This window comes from Komagataella phaffii, chromosome 1 (genome assembly GCF_000027005.1).
Source record: "Komagataella phaffii GS115 chromosome 1, complete sequence".
NCBI lineage: Eukaryota > Fungi > Ascomycota > Pichiomycetes > Pichiales > Pichiaceae > Komagataella > Komagataella phaffii.
The window spans coordinates 1,098,223-1,116,261 of record NC_012963.1 but is presented as its reverse complement, the minus strand read 5'-3'; the positions used below and the strand labels follow the sequence as shown (position 1 = coordinate 1,116,261).

At 41.0% G+C, this 18,039-nt stretch overlaps 13 protein-coding genes across 13 annotated transcripts; 6 read left to right on the top strand and 7 right to left on the bottom strand.

Moving 5' to 3' along the window:
• Nucleotides 1-34: 34 nt before the first annotated feature.
• Nucleotides 35-1,381, bottom strand: PAS_chr1-1_0293 (Cell wall protein that functions in the transfer of chitin to beta(1-6)glucan; the record flags this gene model as incomplete). Its single annotated transcript, XM_002489905.1, has 1 exon — nt 35-1,381. One exon carries the CDS (start codon nt 1,379-1,381, stop codon nt 35-37), a length of 1,347 nt encoding a protein of 448 aa, XP_002489950.1.
• Nucleotides 1,382-1,708: 327 nt separating this feature from the next.
• Nucleotides 1,709-3,145, bottom strand: PAS_chr1-1_0292 (Protein involved in rRNA processing; the record flags this gene model as incomplete). The annotated part of the gene is made up of 1 exon (XM_002489904.1): nt 1,709-3,145. The coding sequence occupies one exon, from the start codon at nt 3,143-3,145 to the stop codon at nt 1,709-1,711; it is 1,437 nt and encodes a 478-aa protein (XP_002489949.1).
• A 355-nt stretch (nt 3,146-3,500) lies between these two features.
• Nucleotides 3,501-4,727, top strand: PAS_chr1-1_0291 (Protein required for ribosomal large subunit maturation, functionally redundant with Ssf1p; the record flags this gene model as incomplete). The annotated part of the gene is made up of 1 exon (XM_002489903.1): nt 3,501-4,727. The coding sequence occupies one exon, from the start codon at nt 3,501-3,503 to the stop codon at nt 4,725-4,727; it is 1,227 nt and encodes a 408-aa protein (XP_002489948.1).
• Nucleotides 4,728-4,962: 235 nt separating this feature from the next.
• PAS_chr1-1_0290 (uncharacterized protein) lies at nt 4,963-5,634 on the top strand (the record flags this gene model as incomplete). Its single annotated transcript, XM_002489902.1, has 1 exon — nt 4,963-5,634. The coding sequence occupies one exon, from the start codon at nt 4,963-4,965 to the stop codon at nt 5,632-5,634; it is 672 nt and encodes a 223-aa protein (XP_002489947.1).
• Nucleotides 5,635-6,127: 493 nt separating this feature from the next.
• PAS_chr1-1_0289 (Hypothetical protein) lies at nt 6,128-6,700 on the top strand (the record flags this gene model as incomplete). The annotated part of the gene is made up of 1 exon (XM_002489901.1): nt 6,128-6,700. The coding sequence occupies one exon, from the start codon at nt 6,128-6,130 to the stop codon at nt 6,698-6,700; it is 573 nt and encodes a 190-aa protein (XP_002489946.1).
• A 132-nt stretch (nt 6,701-6,832) lies between these two features.
• PAS_chr1-1_0493 (uncharacterized protein) lies at nt 6,833-7,570 on the top strand (the record flags this gene model as incomplete). The annotated part of the gene is made up of 1 exon (XM_002489900.1): nt 6,833-7,570. The coding sequence occupies one exon, from the start codon at nt 6,833-6,835 to the stop codon at nt 7,568-7,570; it is 738 nt and encodes a 245-aa protein (XP_002489945.1).
• A 182-nt stretch (nt 7,571-7,752) lies between these two features.
• On the top strand, nt 7,753-8,169 carry PAS_chr1-1_0288 (Subunit of the RNA polymerase II mediator complex; the record flags this gene model as incomplete). The annotated part of the gene is made up of 1 exon (XM_002489899.1): nt 7,753-8,169. The coding sequence occupies one exon, from the start codon at nt 7,753-7,755 to the stop codon at nt 8,167-8,169; it is 417 nt and encodes a 138-aa protein (XP_002489944.1).
• A 62-nt stretch (nt 8,170-8,231) lies between these two features.
• On the bottom strand, nt 8,232-9,743 carry PAS_chr1-1_0287 (Allantoin permease; the record flags this gene model as incomplete). Its single annotated transcript, XM_002489898.1, has 1 exon — nt 8,232-9,743. One exon carries the CDS (start codon nt 9,741-9,743, stop codon nt 8,232-8,234), a length of 1,512 nt encoding a protein of 503 aa, XP_002489943.1.
• A 579-nt stretch (nt 9,744-10,322) lies between these two features.
• Nucleotides 10,323-12,548, bottom strand: PAS_chr1-1_0286 (Protein O-mannosyltransferase, transfers mannose residues from dolichyl phosphate-D-mannose; the record flags this gene model as incomplete). The annotated part of the gene is made up of 1 exon (XM_002489897.1): nt 10,323-12,548. One exon carries the CDS (start codon nt 12,546-12,548, stop codon nt 10,323-10,325), a length of 2,226 nt encoding a protein of 741 aa, XP_002489942.1.
• Nucleotides 12,549-12,753: 205 nt separating this feature from the next.
• On the bottom strand, nt 12,754-13,986 carry PAS_chr1-1_0285 (F-box protein of unknown function; the record flags this gene model as incomplete). The annotated part of the gene is made up of 1 exon (XM_002489896.1): nt 12,754-13,986. The coding sequence occupies one exon, from the start codon at nt 13,984-13,986 to the stop codon at nt 12,754-12,756; it is 1,233 nt and encodes a 410-aa protein (XP_002489941.1).
• A 477-nt stretch (nt 13,987-14,463) lies between these two features.
• Nucleotides 14,464-15,447, bottom strand: PAS_chr1-1_0492 (uncharacterized protein; the record flags this gene model as incomplete). Its single annotated transcript, XM_002489895.1, has 1 exon — nt 14,464-15,447. The coding sequence occupies one exon, from the start codon at nt 15,445-15,447 to the stop codon at nt 14,464-14,466; it is 984 nt and encodes a 327-aa protein (XP_002489940.1).
• Nucleotides 15,448-15,557: 110 nt separating this feature from the next.
• PAS_chr1-1_0284 (Putative plasma membrane permease proposed to be involved in carboxylic acid uptake) lies at nt 15,558-17,042 on the bottom strand (the record flags this gene model as incomplete). Its single annotated transcript, XM_002489894.1, has 1 exon — nt 15,558-17,042. The coding sequence occupies one exon, from the start codon at nt 17,040-17,042 to the stop codon at nt 15,558-15,560; it is 1,485 nt and encodes a 494-aa protein (XP_002489939.1).
• A 497-nt stretch (nt 17,043-17,539) lies between these two features.
• PAS_chr1-1_0283 (40S ribosomal protein S27) lies at nt 17,540-17,788 on the top strand (the record flags this gene model as incomplete). The annotated part of the gene is made up of 1 exon (XM_002489893.1): nt 17,540-17,788. One exon carries the CDS (start codon nt 17,540-17,542, stop codon nt 17,786-17,788), a length of 249 nt encoding a protein of 82 aa, XP_002489938.1.
• Between the last annotated feature and the right edge of the window lie 251 nt (nt 17,789-18,039).

Genomic DNA, 18,039 nt, shown 5'->3' with positions numbered 1-18,039 from the left:
ATAATTTAAATTGTAATTTTACTAGTTTACTATCCTAAAGGAATCCTAATACAGATGCAAAAAAGGAAATAGTAGTAAGGAAACCAGCTGAAAGAGAGGCAGCGGCATTATTTGACGTTGCTGATGAAGAGCCTGAAGTTTGGCTCATATTTTGAACGAATCCGGAAGCTGCGGAGGAAGTGCCAGACGAAGTAGTAGGAGACGAATTATTGTTATCATCATCATCATTTGAGTTAGAAGTGGAAGTGGAAGTAGCACTGGATGTAGATGAACTGCCGGTCCTTGAAGAACTTGAAGACGATCTGCTGCTGCTGCTGCTGCTACTGCTGGATTCGTCATCGTCATCGTCTTCATCGGGGTCAAAGCCAGTGTCGTCTAAAGACTTTATTTTGGTGCTGTTATTAGTAATTATGATATCCCCTTGGTCAAAAGCATCGGACTCTTTGAAGTAATATGCCAATTCACCATCTTCCTCGGTACCATCTGGGACGTCATAACACTCAACAGTCAGCTCTTTCAACGTGTAGTAAAAGTATCCTGGGTCTTGGATGTCTTCGGAATCCCAGTCAACGTTTCCACCAGCCCAAGAAACTGTACCTATCGCATTGGATTCAGCACCAGCCGGCCAGATGGATAACTGAACCCTCGATGGAGTTTGAGGAAACATGTATTTGTCTGTAGTTTCGTTATAAGTGTCTTCCTTTTTCAGTGTCCTGACAACGTCGCCGTCAATAGACCAGGTTATGACGTCTTCCTTCCAGTCAATTTCATAATCGTGGAAGTATTCAAAGGAATTGACGTCCTCCTCTAGGGAAACATTACGACCGTTGGTATAGTTCAAGACACCCTGGTAGTAGTAGTTCGTTTCGACTTGACTTAGATTATAACCAACAAATTCCCAATCGATTTCATCATGCACATTGGAGAATAAAATGAAAGACGTGACAACACCGGCACCTCTGGAAGTCTTAAGAGTAGCTGTGATTTTTCCGTACCACACATAGAAGGTGGAAGACACAACGGTACCATAAGACTCCTTGGGCATGGCCAACAATACTGAGTCGTCATAATCTATTAGATAACCGTTGTAAACCCAGTCGGTTTCATTAGCATCACCAAGGTAGTTGGTATCAATTTCGAAAGCATCAGTGCTAGCCTTCAAATCCACGTCACGACAAACTGGCATGGGTAAACATGCGGACGCGTTGAAAGAATGTCTAGGGTCACATCCTCCTAGACAATTCACACCAGTCCCACATACTCCATATTGACTACAACATGGTTTATCTTCAGGGCACTTGTTGTCAGCATCGCATTCAATGACCTCGTCAGCGAGTACCGAAGAAGCCAGCAAGAGTAATAACGAAAGCACTGGTCTCATTTCAGGCGAAAATAATAGCAACGAACGAATGAAAAGTTCCTGAACGGACGATGAGCGGAATTAAGTATGGGTATAAAAAGGGCGTATGTGGGGACTTTCCGCTTCTTTAATGTGACTGAAAAATTTTAGGGTCACAGTGCCGTCCAATCAAGGCAATGAATGGCTTAAAGTGGATTCGATCAGCTAAAAAAAAAACAAATTTGACGTGGAAAAAGGGTGACACCCGTTAAAGCCACCTAAATCGGTCTCCATACCTACTACCTATATGTGCAGGGCCGAAATTATGCCGATATGTAATACACTACATGACAGAGATCTCACTCGCAACTAATCCCTTTTCTTAGATCTTTTTCCTGATGGACGATTCTGGTGTTCTTTGATCTGTCTTACAGCTTCGTTGTGGAACTTTTCAACAGTATTATGAAGGGATAGAATTTCGTCTCTCGGAGGGACATCCTTTGGAAGTTTCATACCAAGAACACTCTCCACTCTAAGGATTAGTTCCAAGTCATATTGTGTGACCAATGAGATTGAGCGACCGGACCGACCAGCTCTTGCAGTACGGCCCACTCTATGGATGTAGGCTTTCGAGTCTGTGGGGATGTCAAAGTTGATGACGACATCGACCATAGGAATATCTAGCCCTCTTGCTGCAACATCGGTAGCTACCAGGATCGTTCTTTCTCTGGCCTTGAATTTGTTTAGGGCTCCAAGCCTTTGTGATTGATTTAATTGTCCATGTAGTGGAATAGCACTAAAGTCCATCAGTCGTGCCAAAAGCGCAGTTCTCTGGGCATGGGCACAAGTCCTGGTAAATATTATAATGGATTTGTTTTGATATTTGTTGAGCAGATAGATCAAAAAGGTGTTCTTATAACCGTCTGGCACAACCATCAGTGACTGGATCAAAGAGTCGACAGTACTGTATTTGGAAGATACCGAAACCTTGATCGGATCTACTAACGAAGCTCTCTGTAATTTTTCAATTTTATTGGTCATTGTGGCAGAGAAAAGATATGTCGATCTCTCTCTTGGTATTAGTTTCAAAACTTTGTCAATCGCTGGTCCAAATTCCAAGTCTAGCAACCTATCTGCTTCGTCCATAATCAGATATTTCAATGCTTTCAGAGAAAACCCCTTAGTGTTTTCCAAGTGGTCCATTAGTCTCCCTGGGGTAGCTACAATCACATGGGGTTTTCTCATTAGATCCTTGGCCTGGTCAATCATATCCATACCACCGACAATACAAACAGAACGTAATCCCATGCCACTTCCTAGAGAGTCAAAGGTTTCCTTGATTTGATATGCTAGCTCTCTTGTGGGAGCCAAGACACAGCAAAAGAATGGAGTTGCCTGCTCATAAAGCGATTGCAAAACAGGAATAGCAAACGCAGCTGTTTTACCGGAACCAGTCTGTGCCAACCCAATTATATCTCTTCCTTTCAAAGCGTATGGGATGGATTCAGCTTGAATTGGAGTTGGCTTGGTGTATTTAAGCTTCTCACAAGCCTCTAAAATTTCAGGGACAAGGCCAAAGTCGTTGAAGCTTTCATATTTCTGTTCTGGTTCTTCAACTGTATCGTCTATTTTATCTTCTTCCTTTGGTTCTAGAGTTTCGTCTGCACCTACAGTCTCAGTTTTTTCTGGCTCCGGGATCTTCTGAGCCTCTGCCTTTTCCTTGATTTTACGTATCAGCTCATTTGTATTTGACTTCGATGAGGGCTTCTTGACCTTTTGAACCTTCTTGGTTACACTGGGGGACATTGTTGCTTTGCGAAGAATGCGTTCAAGGTGTTAAGGAAGATAAAAAAACTGCAGAGAAAATTTCTGAAATCCAAAAAAATTCATAGATAGGATCACGTGATTTAATTGACTGATGAGGTACGTTTAAGTACCCCTGGACATTCGAAGACAAGCATGTTATCAAGTAAGGAAGTAAGTTCATAGAGGTTGGACAGTTACTCTAACTACCGGAGCTTTTCAACTCTTGTATCCACTTCGTTCCCATCTTTTATCTTTCATCATCAAAACACTTGACTTGTCACGTGATTGGATTGGGAAAAAAAAATTCAAGCAAAGAGAATAATTTTCTTCTTCAAGAATACTAATACACAGAAACATGGCCAACAAAGCAGCTCCTCTCAAGAAGGACCAGCAACCGGTAGAGGAAGAAGATGTTAATGTTCCAAAGTCCATGATCATTAGAGTTGGAAGCTCTTTTCACAACCCTTCGCTGCAACAATTGAGTTTGGATTTAAGAGTATTGATGCAACCTCATACTGCAATTAATCTGAGAGAAAGAAGAAAGAACTGTTTAAAGGATTACGTTGTCATGTGTGGACCATTGGGTGTGACTCAGCTTATGACTCTGTCTCAAAACGAAAAGACCGCAAACTGTCATTTACGTCTTGCAAGTATGTCTAAAGGTCCTACCACTACTTACAGAATCAAAGAATACAGTCTAGTGAAGGACATTGTGAAAACCTTGAAGCATCCAAAAATGGTGGGAAAGAGTTCCACCATTTTTCAAAGACCTCCATTATTGGTGATGAATGGATTTGCCAATCCTAAGGTCGCTGAACCTCATGAAAAGGTGATGATAACCCAATTCCAGAACATGTTCCCACCAATCATGCCAGAAAAGATAAACGTCGACAGTATTCGTCGAGTTTTGATGATTAACAAGGACAAGGAAACAGGGGAGATTAATCTTCGTCACTATGCCATTGATACCAAGGTAGTCGATGTAAATAAGAATCTGAAAAAAATACTGAATGCTAAAATCAAGAAGAACAAGAAAATGCCAAATCTTGGAAATATCAAAGATATTAGTGAAATTTTAGAAGATAGTCATCATCTGGGTTACACCAGCGAGTCAGAGGTTGAAGATGAAGAGTCTTTGGTGCAGGTTGACGAGACTGAATCACTGACTAAGGCCAAAGTTATTAAGAACGAGGGAGGTGCCAACAATATTAGAAAGAAGGCCATCAAATTAGTTGAGCTTGGACCTCGTTTGAGAATGGAACTAGTGAAAATCGAAGCTGGGGTCTGTGACGGAGAAGTGTTGTACCATAGATATGTTAAAAAATCTGACTCCGAAATTATACAGCAGAAGAAGAGGCTGTCTCAGAAGGAAAGTGAGAAGGCGAAGCGTAGAAAGATCCAAAAGGAGAATGTGGACAAGAAACTGGCCAAGAAGCAAGAGAGAAGAAAAAGACAGAAGGAAAAGTATGAAGCCAATGGTTCGGCTGTGCCTGAGAATGATAATAGTGCCGACGAGAGTGACGAGGAAGTTGATCTTCGCCCTGAAGACTATGAAAATGACAGTGATCTTTACAGTGAATAGATATACGTAGGAGTGACTAGTATAAATTGATAATATATCAGGAATATCAGTAGGGATTTGATCCTTCGAGCCAAGGCGAGGGTCAGTTGACTTTTACTAAGTCTACCTCAATTCGCTTCTTACCCGACCTCGTTTCTCCACATTATCTAATTTTATATACTTTGTTCCTTATCTATAGATAGAAGCCTTCTTTGTTTCCGATTCAAATTATCCAACCATAACCCAACCATAGAAGATGAACGTACCGGCATGGCAGCCTGACAGTGATTCAACACAGTGTCATATTTGCCACTCAAAGTTCACTTTGCTAAAGCGAAGACATCATTGCCGGAGGTGTGGTCACTTGGTGTGCAATCGTTGCTCCAATAACTTCATCAAGTATTTGCCTTCCACCTACGTTGTTTCTCCACCCTCACAGATATTTTTGGAGACACCACATGTGCCTCATCGTACATGCGACAAGTGTCATTTGGAAGTAAAGACACTAAAACGATGCCTGCTGGAAACAAACCAGAGTTCCAGTAGTGTAAACTCTTCTGTCAACGACAAGGACCGTTTGATGAACAAGTCTACCTCATCTTTGTCACATACCTGCCCTGTGTGTAACGAATCATTATTGACATTCTCAGATCAAGAAAGAATAGACCACATAGACCAGTGTATTCAGGATAATGAGTTTATCGGATCTCCCAAGGGCACTCGCACACTCAATAGAATGCTTGTCTACAACTATAAAGATGTCAAGGAAACCCCAAACGAGTGTGTGATCTGTTTAGATGACATTGTTTATGGTGACAAGGTAGGTCGGTTGGAATGTCTATGTTTATTCCATTATCAGTGTATAAAAGACTGGATAAACAAGAAGGGTGTCTGTGAATGTCCTGTTCACACAATACACTACTACTAGGAGGAATCATTTTTTCTGGCGATGTCGTGCGCAGGCGTTTTAATGACAGCATATGTTTGGTGGTGCCCCCCAGGTACCAGTTCACATAAAACCGTGTAAAGGATTCAAAAGTTTATTAGTGGATAGGGATTGCTAGATTTGGCAATAAAGGGGTGATGTTTGGATGTTTGTTTCAGATATTGTTAGGTGCTAAATATTGCGTTCTATTTGTCTAGACAAGCTAGTTGAGAATATACTAACGTTAAACAAGTAACGGTGGCGTGGGCTCAGCGAAGATCAAACAAAGTATTCTGAGCCCAGTGGGGTCTTTCAAGTGTTCTTTCTTGTCTTCGAATCCCGGGAAGGGGTATCAGGTTAACTCGCGTTTTGAACAGTACAATTTCGCGTTACCTGTGCTACGAATTTCTGTAACCATGCAAGGTGATAAATTGAACAAGAAATATAAATTACCGCCAATCTGTGGATTTGCCGGCTTGTTTCACACCTTGTTGATATGGACGGCGTATGGCTGGATGATGCTCATGAAGCTCAGAATAATGACAAATACACACAGGGTGAAGACAGTAGGATAAAGTTCCCCTGGTTCAAGAAAAGATCTCAAGAAAAGAAGATTCAGATCAGTAATCCCTTTGGGTTTAATCATGTATTGCACGCAGACAATCCAACTGCTGAATCAAATGTCACCAGAAATAATAGCGTGAACGAAAGAAGGTTAACGACAAGTACAACAAATAGTGTTTTCACCAGATCAACTTCGATCTCTACACTGGCCACAACGCATCATCACGGGTTTCCTCGTCACGAAAAGAAACCAAGCTTACAGTCTTTGGAAAGGATCGAAGATCAAGTGAATGGTTTGAAATGCGAGAATAATCTTTACAATCTTCCCGTGCACGGTTCGGACTGGGGGTTGACACTTGAAGCTAGACAGAAGGAATGCGATGCTGAAATTGCTAGATTATATGAAGAATACTACGAGTTTGAAAAGAATTTGAACGGTAGTTCTTATGACACGACGATTGCGTCGTTGAATGCTGCTGATGTTACGAAACGTTCAAGGATATAGAGTTATAGGGATGCTTAATTTACTGGGGTAATTAATTCAAAGGAAGAGCGATGGCGCGTGTAGCAGAGTGATCGCGATCGCTTTTATAGGACACATCGGACTGAAACTTGGTGGACCTCGCACTGCTACAAAATGACATTGGAGCTTGATATCAAAGTGGAGGAGTTGAGCATAAACCCAGAAAGTGGTTTGAATCTTCCTTTAGATTGGGAGAAACCGGTGATTCCTGAGAATTACAATCAAAATGGAAGCCAGGGTGTGAGAAAGGAAATAGATGAACAATCTGCAAAGCTTATTCTTCTTCTGAATTTGATAGATGAATATGAAAGAAATCTTGTAGGGATATGTGACAAACTGGAAGCAGGGTTTCTACAACTATCTCGAGCCAAATTTTACAACCCCAACAGATTTGACTCTTCGTACTATGATTTGCGGGAATTGAAAGCCCAAAGCCAGTTCAAGGATGGGAAATTGTCTATGCAGGAAGCACCAAAACCTGGCTCCAAGTCAGAGGAAAAAGAAAAGGAAAAAGAGGCCGAAGTGTCAACGTTGAGGAATAGACATCAAAAAAGCTTAAAAACCGTTAAGGAGGAAAAGCTTGACGAAAAATCGAAAAACTCCTCTTTCAAAGACCCCATAAAAATGTTTGGCGCTATCCTTCCCGCTTCTCTGTATGAATCACAAGCTGCTTTCAAACAAGCTTTAAAACTCTTAGTGGAAAAGAAACGTCTAGTAGCTGAAATGAGCGTACTTTTTGACAGGATTGAAGAAATAGAAATGGAAAACGCAAAGGCAGAGTCGAAGGATAAGGATAATGTCCAAGAGGATGATTCACCTAAAAAACACAATGAGCAACAAACCAGTGTGTAGTAGCACAATAAATCAAAATGAAGAAACACCCTCTTGGTGTCTAATCTTCCAATTGTATCTTGATTATAGCATTCTTCCATGAACTTACCTAATATATGATGATTCCCCTTAACATAGCTTTTATCGCGATCTTTGAGGTACAACCTATTTACTCCACTAATCAACTTTTCAACAACCCATAAATGGCTGATAGATTGACCCAACTTCAGGTTTGTTTGGATCAGCTCATAGAACAGTTTTCTGCCACTATTCATTATGTTGATCAGCATCACGATTCAGTCAACTTACCTGAGAATGATCCTAAGATAGTAGATCCCGATTTGACACCAGACAGTGAATTTGATTTTAAAAACACCATAAATGAACTTTCATCGGACATTTTATTGAAAACAAGACAAATTCTGGCCATAATAGACTCTCTTCCTGGAGTGGGAGTTTCCAAGAAAGAGCAGATGTCAAAGATCCAGACCCTGTCAGAGGAATTATGGGCAATGGAAACCCTGAAACAGGAAAAAATCGTTCAAAAAGACGATTTGTTAGATTGGGTCAACAACCTGATAATGAATTTGAGTGAGAGCATAGCAAACTCTAGAGATTAGAAGGGATCCAATCCACACATTATAGATAAGCAAAAGCCAATCATATTAAAAAGTAAACAAAACTAACAAGAATATCTAAAGTTGGGGTTTTCCTTGTCTGTCAAGTCAGCAAACTCCAGGTGCTCATTAGTAACCTTCTCCAGCTTATCTTTGGCAATGTTTCTTCTCCAGTAAACATAGTAGATAGCAGCCAAGAAGATAAGTCCTGCAATTTGGTTGACCACAATGGCAATTTTGGCTCCACTGTAAGATGGAGCTTGGGAGGAGATAAAAGTTTGAGGTCCGACCAAGTTACCAACACAATATGCGACCAAATATGTAGCATTTGTTGTCACCTTTTTAGTGTGGCCGGCAGTGTTGGAAGCAAAACAAGACAGAGCGCAGATCATACCAATGGGGAAAATGTACAAGGTGTAGTATCCAGCAAGTCTGGCTTTAGCTGGTCCAGCAAAAGCCAGCAAACACGAACAGATCAATGTGATACTCTGAGCAATAAGAGCGATGATCATTCTATGCTTGAACCATCTAACAGTGTAGGCCAATGCAATGCAGCCTACCACTTCAACGGCACCAGTTGGCATGTTCATCAATAGTGTAGTGGTCTTGGAATATCCAAAGTCGTCAGATAGCAAGATGGCACTGAAGTTGGTTAAACCACCGTTAGGGATGTTGTTGGAAATAGCAAATAAAACAAATAGCCATGTTTGAATGTCAGTAAGAGCCTCTTTGATTTGATAAGTCTTAATCTTTCTGTTACCGAAACCTTGATTGTTGGATCGGATACGTTCAACGACCAAGACTTTCTCCTCTGCGGTGAGGAACCAAGCTTGGGTGGGGGTGTCTGGAACATGGAGCATGGTCACAAAACCCAAGAAGATAGTAATACAACCAGTGATGATAAAAACCAGTTTCCAAGCATGAATACTATAGTTATCTCTAATGGCCAACCCGTAAGCGATACCACTTCCCATAATAGCACCGACACCGTTGAATGCAAACCAACATGATGTTCTAAGAAATTGCTCCTCTTTCTTGTACCATTGGGAAGTAATAATCACGAATGCAGGGGTAACAGCACTTTCCATCATACCTAGCAGAGTTCTCAAAGCAATAAAACCAGCATATTGCGGAACGGAATGTAGACAAAGAAGAACACCCCAAATAATAATGAAAGTTCCAACAGTCTTGATAACAGGAAGTCTTTGAAGCATATAAGAAGCAGGGAAAACAAAAGCCAAGTATCCAAGGTAGAATGCAGTTCCCGTCCAGGAATACATGTCACCTACCATGCTCAAATCTTCTCTCAAACCCATCACTGAAGCGTAGGAGTTGGAGACTTTATCCATGAACTGACAGGCGTACAAAATACACATCAGAGGACCCAAGCAGAGATCAATCTTCCTTAGAATTCTTTTGTTGGTGGCTTCATCAATCACAACACCCTCGGCGGCATATCCTAGAGCAATGTCTGCATCTTTTTCAGTAAGAACAATTTTTCCAGTTCCAATTTGGTGGTCATTAGAAGACACCGAGTTTACGGTGGTATCGAAGGCCTCTCTTTTTTCTTCAGTCATTTGATTGTGATGTGTAAGAATACTGAATTGAGCCCAATGAGGGATACCTCAAGGTTTTATATACTCCTATCCATCGAGCGAATGTATTCAGGGCTCTGCAGCAAGATAGTAGACGATCTAATTAACTGTAGATATGACTCTGACCCTTATTCTATCTAATGCAGCCTCGCCAGCCATATCAGATAACACCATCTACTAATAGTACCACATCAGATTATACTTTTTCGGACTTAAGCATTCCTTATGGGGTTCTGTTCAGCCATGATTGGAGCAATTATATTTTTAATGATATGTACACCACGATAATCTCGTTTACCTTTATAATGCACTACGGTAAAGTCATCAGGAACTAGCATGGTTCAGTAGGCATTAAAAAAACGCCCAATGAGTCGGCGGTGGAAATGCGCACTGCATGAGTCCGCCGCAAGTGCGAAAAAGCTTGACCGTACAGATAGTACTCGTTTAATCCGTTATCTTAACAACAACAAAAAGAAACAAAGATACTAAAACCTGTAATGTTCTCCGATACACACTCCGCCGAGTCAAAACTCAAAAGGAGATAACGACAGGCCAGATATACTACTGAAATTGATCGCAAGGGATGTCCCAGTTTGGTAATAGTCTCGAACCCAGACAGGTGTCTTTGTTCCACTCTAACCCATAAACGATTGGGGCATACCAGTAGAAGAAGAAACCCGAAAGCCCTAATATTGTCATAACGTAGAAGAATCCTACGATTTTTCCCAGTTTAGCCCAAACATATTCACTGAGCACAGCGATTGATATGATACCAAACCATAGAGATGGTATGTAGTGGTGCAGAAATAGCTGTCGCTCCATCAAAAAAGATGGAGCGAAATGGAATAGCCAACCGACAAAGTAGATGAAAAATTGGGAATCATATTTAGCTGAAGCATCGGTTACTGTTGGAGCATGGTTTGGCTTCCATTTCCAGAGCTGAACAAGCTTGAAAACAACGAATACTCCGATAGTAAATACAATTCCCCAATAGATTGGCAAGTTACCTAACAAGTAGATCGTCCTTCCTGATCGGTTGAAATAGTTCACACCTCTGTCAAGAACGGGCCAATCTTCGGGTCTAGAGCTATACTTGTGAGAGGCAGTCAAGCCTGCATTTGTTTTCCACATTTTTTGGTGCAGCTCAAGAAACTTGCCAAAAAATCCTAAGGGTTCGACTTTCACTTTTGCAGGATATGTTTGGTTGAAAAGTGGGTGTGTATTCTCTTCAATGTACCACAGAGAATTTTTAAGGACTGGCGACTCGATACAAGTGACCTCCAATTGACCAAATCCCCAGTCTTTTGGCAGCTTCACACGATGACCAAACAGAGTACATTTGGTACCCTTATGGAATAATTGAAACACAGTTCCGATGGATTTAACCTCATGCTTTGCATCTTCATCACTGTACTCTTTGATAATCTTCACCTCAAAGTTTTCATTGACATCGGGGACATAGTCTTTGTCTCCTATAATACTGACCTCATTGTTGTACTCTTGCTCACTAATTGGAGGTCTAGAATCAGAGACGTGCAAATATCCTTGGGTTTTCTTGTGAAATAATCTTATAACATCTCTGTGTCGGAGGAAGGATACCTCGCCGAATAGTTCCTTGTCAGATAGCTTATCTTTCTTTTCAATAGTGAAAAGATTATTGGAGTCTTTGTATCCGTATAGGGTTACCTGTTGGTTGTGCGATTTAGGATATGTGTGGTTGTGGGAGTGTAGAAACTCTCCTGTACCAAGGTGTCTTATCGAAACGGTGGATCCAAAAGACACGTTAGCATAAAGATTGGAAAAATCAGTTCCGTCCAAACTGGCTTTGAATCTAGGACTCACTGTACCTGAACCGCCACTAGCTTCATGGAGAACCAAAAAATGGATTGCAAACACCCCAAGGTAAATGATCACTGGTAGGATAATAAGAAAATACGCTCTGTACAAGACATGCTTTACCACATCACGATCGGGAACGCTTAAGTCTCCAATTAACCACCACAATTGGTTTACAGTCATGACTCCTAACCAACCAATTGTGAATATTCCAACCCATTTACTACTGACACTGAGTCCCAAGGACACACCAGTGAAAAATAGATATCTTATCCAGCCTTTGCCAAAAGGTTCTGGTTCATTGCTGAATCTCACAAAACTGTATACTGTGAGAACAATGAATAAAAGCAATGGAGAATCTAGTAGAATAAATCTTGATTGAGCTACCAATGAGTTTTCAATACAAACCAGTAAAGCTCCAAAAAGTGCAATAAAATGTCGGCATCCGCTGTATCTAAGGATAAAGTAAGAAAGAATAACAATCAAGACTCCACAAATTGCGGGAAACGATCGCATCAAAACGTAGGGTACCAATTTTTCACCCTCTTTACCAATGTAGTTATCCCCAATCTTGTTGAAAACAAAATCTCCTCTGTAACCACCTAAATAGCCTATGGCGGCGTAAAGCATCTTGACTAAAGGAGGGTGCACATCCATGAAGTATGAGCTATTGATGTAGTTTCGGGCATATTTTCCAAAATGGACCTCATCAAATACAATTTGGTTGGGGTATTGAATATTGAAGAATCTCACGGCCACTGTGAACGCAAGAAACAAAGCCAATTGTATTTTTTCAAAGCCGCTTAGCGTTATAGGTTTCACCAATGGCTTGGTAAAAAAATAGGGTCTTTGAATGCCCTTTTTGTACTCAAAGGCGGCCATGTATTGTTGTGCTATAGTACTGTGGTGTGGTGTCCTTTGGTAGGTTTGACCAAATATCTCAGGAGTCATTTCGCGGGCCACCAACCACATATATTGAGGAATCAGTTGACATAGAAGAAGAACAAGTAAGAGGGCTTGAGCTAGAATTTCTGTAAGATTATACAAAACTAGGCAGTCTAATAAGAAGAATGTCATAATTCGTTAAAAAAGGTGATCTCAAAATCCAGTACACGTAATATAGTAATCTCGGGGAGTTTCATCCCTCACATTTATCTCAGACAGCATACACATCTCCATCCTGGTCTTGCAGTTCGTTTACCAAATCCTGACAGTCATCGTTGTTGAAGTTCCATCCTAATTTACGGGATATTCTTAGGGTCTTCAGACACGGCAACCTTCCCTCAGAGAGAGCAATGGTTAAATCGTCGGGATAGATTTTAAACGATTGACCCAACATGCCAGAAGAGTCTAACCAGAGAGTCTTCAAAGGCCTTGGTGCCTCCAAAGCAGGAAGCAATTCTTCGTCAAACACTTCTCTTGTAATGTAATCAATGTGAATGTAGAGAAACTGTAAATTGGGGCAATACTGGAAGATCATATCCATCGAATTCGTTCGCAACCCAGGCATTGGGTAATGAATATACAGATGCGTCAAGTTAGCTCCAACTTTGTCCAGTACATGATAAATTCCATCTGCGTGTATCGAAGGACAATGGGAAAACTCGAGATAAGTGACTGACTTTGGAAGGTTGGATCTCATAAGAAACTCATCGGAAATACCGCCACTTAATCTAAGGTACCAAAGTTTCTTGGGCCAAATGTGCTTCGTAGGTTCAAAAGAGACCGAAGACCGAGGAAACGACAGTTGTTCCAACACAGGGAGTCTCTGCAGGGAGGTGAATAATTCTTCAAGATTCATAGTTTCTGAAACTAGTCTCAGGTCCAGTATCCGTAGTTGAGAACATTGCCTTAAACTTATCAATGGAGAAAATCCAAATTTCGATTGGGGTGCAATAAACGTTGTTAAATTCTTTGAACAGCGCCTCAGCAATTTGGATATAAATGAATTCTTCCCCGATTGAATGATAGTCGAAAGGTCTAACTCTCTAACATAGTCATAATTCTTCTTCTTCTTATTGCTGTCAAATATACTTTCCATGAAACTCATGAAATTTGGAGATGTCAGTTTAGGTCTATGGTAAAGTTCAGGTAGCAGTATGTGGTACAATATCTTATTCAACCTCAAGTAATGCAATGGGATCTGCTCGTTCTTCCCATAGCTCAAACGCAATATCATTATAATAAGTTCCAAAGGCAATTTGAGCCGATTGTCTTCCTTCTTTTTCATGGTCTCCAACTTCAACTGGAGAAACCTTTGGAACCCGTTGTCCTGATATAATAAGGCAACTTGCAATATGTTAAACTTGTGGAACTCACTCTCCGGCCAATACTTGCAAGTATCAAATACTCGCTCATATGACATGCAACCACATTGATCACAGAACATGGTACTGTTAATGTAGACGCATTTGCCACACTTATTGATTGACAGCTGGTGGTTCACACCCTGAACTTCTCCTGTTTTACTTTCTTCATCTTCATCTTCCTCTTCTTCGTCCTTATTTGCTCTGCTGTCGGTGGCTGCCCCATACACATACTTCTTATAGGGCAGCCTTTCCTTCTTGGGTCTGCGTTTATTAGCTATTTTGTGGCAGGAGCTCTACTAAGAAGCTGTAATGATCTAACGGGCTGACTTTTTTCTTGATAGGTCAGTGGTTTCGCTAAAGGAAGAAGAGGAGAAAGTTCAAGTCAGAATAAATTCGTCTCGTTAGATAAGCTCGAAGCTGATCTGTGGTACAGTAAGAGAAGATTAGAGGAGATGTTGGATTGAGCTTAGGAACTTAAGACATTTTGTTAGCAAGCTTCGATACGAACAATAAAAAGAAGCTGATGGAGTCATCATAGCGTCTTCTGTGGTTTGTGATTACCAGGCTTTCTGAAGAACCTTAATAGTTAGCGTTAGGCCAATCATTAATAACCTTCTTGGGAATGACCAACACCAAGAGAATATGTGAATGGGTATTTTGGGTATTGACCATAGACTGAAACTGCTAGAGTGTTCTATTTGTTGTTCTGGTACCGATTTTGAACATCCAGTGTCGTTCGTGCTCAATGAAGGTTCTTGATAAGCAATTGTTTTGATAGCTTGTTCAAGATGGCTCAATCGTTCAGTCAGTTCATGCAAACTTTTGAGTTCATTTTTATCTGTCTTCTTTTCCAGATTCTCCAACTTTTTGTACACATCAGTGATGAAAAACGGCATCTCCTTGAAACTTCGATAGGAAGGTGGTTCAGATTTGACAGGTTCCGAAGGCTGGTTTGGCTCATCGCATATTTGGGAGATATAATCTTGAACATTTTTGTGAATTTCTTTTCCCCATTGTCGTATGGAAAAAGTCGTCAAGAGAAACTGCTCTGAATTGTACAATAGATCAGGCAGAGGTCTAGATTCCATAAAGTAACGTTTGACCAAAATGAAACAAAGAAGAGCTAGCCCTGTCGCAATTATTCCCCAGCCAAGGAACAATGCTCTAGACTTTCTTTGTCTAGCGGCCTTGACCTTCAAGACACCGTCGTTTCCTCTCATCTCCAGGTACACATCCCATTGCCACCTTATTGTCTGGTAAACGGACCAGCCTATTACCAATAAGAAAGCAATTTCCAGACACTCTTGCAATCTTGAAATTGCCTTCTGAGGAATAAGGTACGCTACTACCACAAGAGTCACTATCAATGGAACAAGGTATTCGTTTGTATCATTGAGGGTAACTATTTCCAGTCCAAATCTGATCTTAGGCTCGCTTCTGCCCCCGATGAAACTGAACTTCTTTTCCATCTTTGAATTCGGCAAATTGGCCCCGTTCACTGCAGTTTTTTCCACCAGCCGAAGATTTCTCGGATAAAACATTCTCTAAACTGATAAGATTAGATCGTAGATCTATCTGATTTAGATCCCAATGAGATTCGCGGGGTTATCACTATTTATTTCTAACTAAGATAACTACACGCCGAATAATTTTAGTAGGAGTAGCGGAAGAATGGGTTTTCAATATCAGTGAGGTCCATGAACTCGTAGTTGCATGGCATCTCCACGCGCTCCTTTTTTTCTCTCTTTGCATTTTGTTTTTTGGAGATCCATCTTATTAGCATGCAAGTGGGGATACAGACACTGGTTAAGACTAAGAGGGCTATTTTGGCTGGGTAGTAATTAGGAGCATCCTCTATTCTGAACATTTGAGGTCCAATCAGACATCCTAGGGCAAATCCAATCATTGTGAAACAATTACGGGCTAATTTCTTGGTGTAACCTGCAGTATTGGCTCCATTCCAGGCAAAAATCATGGAGATTATACATGTTCCTGGTTGAAGAAGATAGATAGCAAGCAATTTTCCCACCTTATTCTTAGGGTTATCCCCTAAACTTAGAAGCATAATGTAACCAACGATTGAAGGAACGAGCAACGAGATTGAGATCCAAGTTCGGTGGCCAACCTTTGACGAAAGATAAGTTGCACCGAGAATACTGATAATAACAGCAACACCTACTGGCATCTGAACCAGAGCACTTTCTTTAGAGGTGAATCCAAATTGGCTAATAATGGTGACACTGAAAGTTCCCAAAGCTCCTGTAGCACACATACTCATGACAGTCAAGAAAAACATTGGCCAGGTGTGAGGATCTTTGAAAAATAACTCAACTAGTTGGTTTTTCTTGAAATGTTTAGTTTCGGTTCCTGTTTGGTTCTCTCTAATGTGTTCTAACACTATCAGTTTTTCATCCTCAGATAAGAATCTGGCACTCATCGGATTGTTTGGTAAAACTATGAACGTTACCAATCCCGCTAAAAAGGTTATCACACCCATTACCAGATAGTATATCTGCCAACTTTGGAGCCTAGCATTAGTGACATGTTGAAAGGCAAATGATAGTAGTCCACCGACAATGCTGGCAGTACCAGATTGAACCGACCAGACACCAACTCGCCTCATTTGTTCGTTCTTGGTATACCACATTACTGAAATAGAGACCAGTCCAGGTACAACGACAGCTTCCAACGCACCCAATAGAGCTCTGATTACCATCAAACTGGCGTAGGTGTCGCATGCAGCATGGCAAGCCACCACGATTCCCCAAAGAGTGACACAAGTAGCAATTGTTGTAGCGGGAGGGAATTTCTGTAATGCCCAGCAGACTGGGGCTTCAAAAGCAACTTGAGCTACGTAGAAGATTGTACTCAGATTGTTGAACTGATTTCCTACCAGATTATCTTTGATACCCATCACAGCAGCATAGTTCAATAAGAACTTGTCTATAAACTGCAAGAAATATATTGCTGACAGGATTGTCATGACTCGAATGTCAATCTTAAACTTCAGTTTGGATGGAAGGTCAGTTATCGACTCAGTCAGGTTGATATTCTTTTTCTTGAGATACTTGAAGGCCTCATCTTGTTTAATCAAAGACTCATCATCGGATGAGCTGTTGCGTTTCTCGTGGTCCATTTCGCTCGCTGAAGAACGAGCTTAGCTGAAATGCACCCTCTTATATTAAATCAAGAAAATTATCCAACACCTATCATGGGGTAACCTGAGCCGTAGGCATCTCGTATTGCCCTATTTGGACTTAAGGGTGAGTCAGCTACATATAGCCGAAAAAGAAAAAGGGGAAAAAAGCAAGCATCTGCTACGAATAGCCGGGCAGACTGAATCAAAAATGCATTGAATGGAGCCTACATTACTTTTAACTTTTCCAGTCCACACTAGCGATAGATTCAAATTGATGATTGCATTGCTCTTTACTACATGATGAATCAAACGACTCAACCCCTTTTAGGCAACTCACCAGTCAGAAACTCTTGGTAGGGAGAGGAAAAAATGAAAAACCGTTTGTCACGTGATAGGGCTGAAGCCTACTTTGTGCCGGGTAACTTTTTTGGATGTTCTCCCACTTAATTCTTTTTCAGAGGCAAAAATCTTTTCTGCATCAAGTATCCTACACCATGGTTTTAGTCCAAGATTTATTGAACCCCAACCCAGTCTCCGAGGCCAAGCAACACAAACTAAAGACTTTGGTCCAAGCTCCAAGATCCTTCTTCATGGATGTCAAGTGCCCAGGTTGTTTTGAGATCACCACTGTCTTCTCTCATGCTCAAACCGCTGTAACCTGTGATTCATGCACCACTGTTTTGTGTACTCCAACCGGTGGTAAGGCTAGATTGTCAGAGGGATGTGCCTTCAGAAGGAAGTAAAAGAATTATTGAAGATGGTTGAAAGAAGTGGAACGATCAAGAGGATAACGTGTAAATGGTCAAAATCACTATCGTTATTTTTGCATAGTCATGTACATTAATGTTCAAGTGAAGTGTAATATTAGAGATGAACTGTAGGAAAGTTGGACGTAGCCAGACTTTTGTCTGTTCTAGTTGTAAGAAGTTGCTATTGTAGTTTTCTTTGGTCGTGTGAGTATTAATAGTTGATCCTTTTGTCTGTGGTTTAGTTG